Here is a 7432-nt window from a genome sequence, read left to right as displayed (position 1 = left end):
ACCATCTACAAGGCCAAGGCATGCCTAGTTGATCCAGACAGAAGTTTCTTGCAGGCATGTGCTTGAAGTGAATATTTGAATGAGAAGTAACTAATTATATCCTATGACAAGCAAAAGAAAAAGAAAAAGGAAATAAAATTACTGACCTTCTCTAAAGAAAGATGAGAGTGGGGGAAAATTTTTTCATAATAGTATAAATAAGAAAATTCCCTGTAACAACTCACAAAATACATTACTAATAATATTCTCTTCTATATCCTCAATGTAAGTATATGCCAACGTCAAAGTCAAAGTATTCAAATTTCTTACAATATACTAACTGACTTGTGCTAAGAGGCTGAGGCATTTGCCTCCAAGTCTTACCTCCTGAGTTTGATACCCAGAGCTCACTTAATCAGTTTCCCTAGGTTGTTCTCTGAACAACCTTCTACTATGGCAGGCATATGCACATATGCAAACACATACACAATAAAGAATATTGTTTTCAGGAATATCCTGTAGGTAATGAGATACACCGTACTACAAATATTTCATCTACTTTGGTTTTAAGTATTATTTTGAGATGTCTTCTAAAATCTATTTTTTCTCTTTATAAAGAATCTAGTTCCTTTTTTTAAAATTTTTTTCCAGGGCCTTGCACTTTCTAGGCAAGTGCTCTACCACTGAGCTAAACCCCCAGCCCCTAAGAATCTAGTTCTTTCATGGTTGTTATCTTTCCATTACTTCAATTGCTTGCTTGGTATATAGTTGTTACAGACAAAACCAATGTACACAATTTAACAGTGTCTTCTGTGCATTACAATGGCAAAACTGCAACGAAGTGGAAATTTAAGGGTTCTCTGGAAAGTCTCTTGGATGGTGTTTTGCTGAGACAAACATATGAAGGAATGTTTAGTTCCATTAAAGTGGATTCAGGTGTGAAAGACTAAGGCCGACTCATTGAGGAACATTTTATTTTGCTGAAGTAGACACAGGAGAGAGGATGCTCTGCTAAAGCAAGCATGTGAAAGGACATGTGATGATGCTTTCTTTGCTAAGGACACACATGTATTGGTCCACTTTACATTGCATAGTTGAGCTAAATTTGTCAGAACTTTATAGAAAGAAACACAAATAATTCTGGTGTTTTAGTGCAATTTTGTGCTGCTTTATGAACTTGGGTTGATTAGATACACATAGTGAGGCTAGACCTGTGGAGGATGCATGATGTTTTGAGGGTATAAATAGGACTCTGCAGAGTGCTGGAGACAAAGCTTGAGTTACTGGTACAGCTAGTTGTTCAATGCTTGTGGGTCACATCTTTGCTGATCTTTGCTTCCCTGAGAGAGGCACACTGAGCATTTCTGGTGTTCCTGTTGGTCCGTTCTGTTGACACAAGCCAAAGCTGAGATCTGGCTATCTGTTAGGTTGAGTCACCGCTGTTGCTTACCCACTTTACCCAACTGGACTGCTGGTGTATCCATGAAGTGTTTTTGAGTGGATCAAGCTGCTGCTGGTTGCCAACCTGTGAACTGAACTGCTGATTTCCAAACACAGACAGGAGTTGCTCCAAGATACATTTATAGATAGGTCGACTTCCCCCATATCCTTTCCTTTCCACTACCTCTGGTGGGTGGAGGGCTTCAAAGGTTAAAGCATTTAAGATTCATCTTTAAAAATAGGTTTTCAGAAATTTAAATTTACAGCTTCAATCCATACCCTGCACTTTATACCCTGCACTCTTTGCTCACTACTTCCTTTTTATCAATTTTGATTAAAATTGGTGCTTAAGGGCAAGGGTGATGTGTCAGAGCTGTGCTGAGAAACTAATTTTAGATCTATATTCATTTGAACATGGATTCATGGTACTACAATCTGAGAGACACAAGAATCTCACAACCCTAATAGGCACCATGGAGACTTGAATTCTCAGAAAATAGAACTGATATTCCTTTTTTTTTTTTGACATTTTTTTTCACATTTTTATTGGCTTTTTAATTTACATTTCAAATGTTATCCCCTTTGCCCCATCCAACCCATTCCCAGGTCCTTGCCCTAACAGTGCCCTACACCAGGGGGGTTCTATCCATTGCAGGAACAAGGGCTTCTCCTCCCTTTGGTGCCCAACAAGGCCATCCTCTGCTGCATATGCAGCTGGAGCCATGGGTCTATCCATGTGTACTCTTTAGGTAATGGTTTAGTCCCTGGGAGTTCTGGTTGGTTGGTATTGTTCTTTTTTTTTCAGTTTTTCTTGCTTTATTAAACCATACTAATATTCTTTCAAGGACAGACATACAGCCAAGGATGCTATGGTGAAAGAATCTTATTTTCATGGAAGATATCACAAGGTGCTGTCTTCAGTGATGCTTCTTACACTCATTCTGGGAAGTCAGAAAATATTCAGCCCCTAAAGCTACCACAAACACAGCAAACCCCCATTTGAATCCTTTTACTATTACGCTCGTGAAGATAACATTGCTTGCAAAGCCACCCATATATCTCCAAGCCTCATTGTGAGCCCATGGATCTCTCAGCCCTTGTGCAGCAAACTTCTTCTGCATCGCTTCTAATGGCGTCCCTTCAATTTTCCACTGTCTGTAATCTGGAAGTTCCATTTTACCATGACCATGTCCATGTTCGTGACCATGTCCAGCAGCCATGTCTGACTGCAATCTGACCTCCCAGGACACTCAATATTCAACCTCAGTATTGTTCTTCTTATGGGGTCCCAACCCCTTCGACTTCTTTGATCCTTTCTCTAACTCCTCCAATAGTGAACTCGTTCTCAGTTCAGTGGTTTGCCGCTAGCATGAGCCTCTGCAATTGTCAGGCTCTGGCTGAGCCTCTCAGGAGACAGCTATATCAGGCTTCTGTCAGCATGCACTTCTTGGCATCAGCAATAGTGACTGGGTTTGGTGACTATCTGTATATGGGCTGAATCCCCAGGTAAGGCAGGCTCTGAATGGCCATTTCTTCAGTCTCTGCTCCAAATTTTGTCTCCATATTTCCTCCTATGAATATTTTTGTTCCCCCTTCTGAGAAGGACTGAAGCATCCACACTTTGTTCTTCCTTCTTCTTGAGCTTCATGTGGTCTGTCGATTGCTTCTTGGGTAATCTGAGCTGTTGCACTAATATCCACTCATCAGTGAGTTCATACTGTGGGTGGGGATTTTTTGGGTTTTTTGTTTGTTTGTTTTTGTGATTGGGTTACCTCACTCAGGATGATATTTTCTAGTTCCATCCATTTGCCTATGGATTTCATGAAGTCATTGTTTTTAAAAGCTGACTAGTACTCCATTATGTAGATGTACCACATTTTCTTTTTTTTTTTTATTAACTTGAGTGTTTCTTATTTACATTTCGAGTGTTATTCCCTTTCCCCGGTTTCCAGGCAAACGGTTTCCAGGCAAACATCCCCCTAATCCCTCCCCCTCCCCTTCTTTATGGGTGTTCCCCTCCCCACCCTCCCCCCATTACTGCCCTCCACCCAACACTCACGTTCACTGGGGGTTCAGTCTTAGCAGGACCCAGGGCTTCCCCTTCCACTGGTGATCTTACTAGAATATTCATTGCTACCTATGAGGTCAGAGTCCAGGGTCAGTCCATGTATAGTCTTTAGGTAGTGGCTTAGTCCCTGGAAGCTCTGGTTGATTGGCATTGTTGTTCATAAGGGGTATCGAGCTCCTTCAAGCTCTTCCACTTCTTTCTCTGATTCCTTCAACAGGGGTCCCGTTCTCAGTTCAGTGGTTTGCTGCTGACATTCGCCCCTGTATTTGCTGTATTCTGGCTGTGTCTCTCAGGAGCGATATACATCCGGCTCCTGTCGGCCTGCACTTTTTTGCTGCATTCATCTTGTCTAATTGGATGGCTGTATATGTATGGGCCACATGTGGGGCAGGCTCTGAATGGTGTTCCTTCTGTGTCTGTTTTAATCTTTGCCTCTCTATTCCTTGCCAAGGGTATTCTTGTTCCCCTTTTAAAGAAGGAGTGAAGCATTCACATTTTGATCATCTGTCTTGAGTTTCATTTGTTCTAGGCATCTAGGGTAATTCAAGCATTTGGGCTAATAGCCACTTATCAGTGAGTGCATTCCATGTATGTCTTTCTGTGTTTTGGTTAGCTCACTCAGGATGATATTTTCCAGTTCCAGCCATTTGCCTACGAATTTCATAAACTCGTTGTTTTTGATAGCTGAGTAATATTCCATTGTGTAGATGTACCACATTTTCTGTATCCATTCCTCTGTTGAAGGGCATCTGGGTTCTTTCCAGTTTCTGGCTATTATAAATAAGGCTGCAATGAACATAGTGGAGCACGTGTCTTTTTTATATGTTGGGGCATCTTTTGGGTATATGCCCAAGAGAGGTATAGCTGGATCCTCAGGCAGTTCAATGTCCAATTTTCTGAGGAACCTCCAGACTGATTTCCAGAATGGTTGTACCAGTTTGCAATCCCAACAACAATGGAGGAGTGTTCCTCTTTCTCCACATCCTCGCCAGCATCTGTTGTCCCCTGAGTTTTTGATCTTAGCCATTCTCACTGGTGTGAGGTGAAATCTCACGGTTGTTTTGATTTGCATTTCCCATATGACTAAAGATGTTGAACATTTCTTTAGGTGTTTCTCCTCCATTTGGCATTCCTCAGCTGTGAATTCTTTGTTTAGCTCTGAGCCCCATTTTTTAATAGGGTTATTTGTTTCCCTGTGGTCTAACTTCTTGAGTTCTTTGTATATTTTGGATATAAGGCCTCTATCTGTTGTAGGATTGGTAAAGATCTTTTCCCAATCTCTTGGTGGCCGTTTTGTCCTAACCACCCTGTCCTTTGCCTTACAGAAGCTTTGCAGTTTTATGAGATCCCATTTGTCAATTCTTGATCTTAGAGCGTAAGCCATTGGTGTTTTGTTCAGGAAATTTTTTCCAGTGCCCATGTGTTCTAGATGCTTCCCTAGTTTTTCTTCTATTAGTTTGAGTGTGTCTGGTTTGATGTGGAGGTCCTTGATCCACTTGGACTTAAGCTTTGTACAGGGTGATAAGCATGGATCGATCTGCATTCTTCTACATGTTGCCCTCCAGTTGAACCAGCACCATTTGCTGAAAATGCTATCTTTTTTCCATTGGATGGTTTTGGCTCCTTTGTCAAAAATCAAGTGACCATATGTGTGTGGGTTCATTTCTGGGTCTTCAATTCTATTCCATTGGTCTATCTGTCTGTCTCTGTACCAATACCATGCAGTTTTTATCACTATTGCTCTGTAATACTGCTTGAGTTCAGGGATAGTGATTCCCCCTGAAGTCCTTTTATTGTTGAGGATAGCTTTAGCTATCCTGGGTTTTTTTTTATTCCAGATGAATTTGCAAATTGTTCTGTCTAACTCTTTGAAGAATTGGATTGGTATTTTGATGGGGATTGCATTGAATCTGTAGATTGCTTTTGGTAAAATGGCCATTTTTACTATATTAATCCTGCCAATCCATGAGCATGGGAGATCTTTCCATCTTCTGAGGTCTTCTTCAATTTCTTTCCTCAGTGTCTTGAAGTTCTTATTGTACAGATCTTTTACTTGCTTTGTTAAAGTCACTCCGAGGTACTTTATATTATTTGGGTCTATTATGAAGGGTGTCGTTTCCCTAATTTCTTTCTCGGCTTGTTTCTCTTTTGTATAGAGGAAGGCAACTGATTTATTTGAGTTAATTTTATACCCAGCCACTTTGCTGAAGTTGTTTATCAGCTTTAGTAGTTCTCTGGTGGAACTTTTGGGATCACTTAAATATACTATCATATCATCTGCAAATAGTGATATTTTGACTTCTTCTTTTCCGATCTGTATCCCCTTGACATCCTTTTGTTGTCTGATTGCTCTGGCTAGAACTTCAAGAACTATATTGAATAAGTAGGGAGAGAGTGGGCAGCCTTGTCTAGTCCCTGATTTTAGTGGGATTGCTTCAAGTTTCTCTCCATTTAGTTTAATGTTAGCAACTGGTTTGCTGTATATGGCTTTTACTATGTTTAGGTATGGGCCTTGAATTCCTATTCTTTCCAGGACTTTTATCATGAAGGGGTGTTGAATTTTGTCAAATGCTTTCTCAGCATCTAATGAAATGATCATGTGGTTTTGTTCTTTCAGTTTGTTTATATAATGGATCACGTTGATGGTTTTCTGTATATTAAACCATCCCTGCATGCCTGGGATGAAGCCTACTTGGTCATGGTGGATGATTGTTTTGATGTGCTCTTGGATTCGGTTTGCCAGAATTTTGTTGAGTATTTTTGCGTCGATATTCATAAGGGAAATTGGTCTGAAGTTCTCTTTCTTTGTTGTGTCTTTGTGTGGTTTAGGTATAAGAGTAATTGTGGCTTCGTAGAAGGTATTCGGTAGTGATCCATCTGTTTCAATTTTGTGGAATAGTTTGGATAATATTGGTATGAGGTCTTCTATGAAGGTTTGATAGAATTCTGCACTAAACCCGTCTGGACCTGGGCTCTTTTTGGTTGGGAGACCTTTAATGACTGCTTCTATTTCCTTAGGAGTTATGGGGTTGTTTGACTGGTTTATCTGTTCCTGATTTAACTTCGGTACCTGGTATCTGTCTAGGAAATTGTCCATTTCCTGAAGATTTTCAAGTTTTGTTGAATATAGGTTTTTATAGTAAGATCTGATGATTTTTTGAATTTCCTCTGAATCTGTAGTTATGTCTCCCTTTTCATTTCTGATTTTGTTAATTTGGACGCACTCTCTGTGTCCTCTCGTTAGTCTGGCTAAGGGTTTATCTATTTGTTCATTTTCTCAAAGAACCAACTTTTGGTTCTGTTGATTCTTTCTATGGTCCTTTTTGTTTCTACTTGGTTGATTTCAGCTCTGAGTTTGATTATTTCCTGCCTTCTACTCCTCCTGGGTGTATTTGCTTCTTTTTGTTCTAGAGCTTTTAGGTGTGCTGTCAAGCTGCTGACATAGGCTCTTTCCTGTTTCTTTCTGCAGGCACTCAGCGCTATGAGTTTTCCTCTTAGCACAGCTTTCATTGTGTCCCATAAGTTTGGGTATGTTGTACCTTCATTTTCATTAAATTCTAAAAAGTTTTTAATTTCTTTCTTTATTTCTTCCTTGACCAGGTTATCTTTGAGTAGAGCATTGTTCAATTTCCAAGTATATGTGGACATTCTTCCTTGATTGTTGTTGAAGACCAGTTTTAGGCCGTGGTGGTCCGATAGCACTCATGGGATTATTTCTATCTTTCTGTACCTGTTGAGGCCCATTTTTTGACCAATTATATGGTCAATTTTGGAGAAAGTACCATGAGGAGCTGAGAAGAAGGTATATCCTTTTGCTTTAGGATAGAATGTTCTATAAATATCCGTTAGGTCCATTTGGATCATGACTTCTCTTAGTCTGTCTACATCTCTGTTTAATTTCTGTTTCCATGATCTGTCCATTGATGAGAGTGGGGTGTTGAAATC

General features: G+C 40.1%; 1 protein-coding gene across 1 annotated transcript; it reads right to left on the bottom strand.

Moving 5' to 3' along the window:
• Positions 1-2276: 2276 nt before the first annotated feature.
• Ndufb3l1 (NADH:ubiquinone oxidoreductase subunit B3 like 1) lies at positions 2277-3046 on the bottom strand. Its single transcript, XM_039108525.2, has one exon. The coding sequence runs from the start codon at positions 2637-2639 to the stop codon at positions 2337-2339; it is 303 nt and encodes a 100-aa protein (XP_038964453.1). The 5' UTR covers positions 2640-3046; the 3' UTR covers positions 2277-2336.
• Positions 3047-7432: the final 4386 nt, after the last annotated feature.

This window comes from Rattus norvegicus, chromosome 4 (assembly GCF_036323735.1).
Source record: "Rattus norvegicus strain BN/NHsdMcwi chromosome 4, GRCr8, whole genome shotgun sequence".
NCBI classification, from domain to species: Eukaryota; Metazoa; Chordata; class Mammalia; order Rodentia; family Muridae; genus Rattus; species Rattus norvegicus.
The sequence above is the reverse complement of the archived record's forward strand: the minus strand, read 5'-3'. Positions and strand labels throughout refer to the sequence as shown.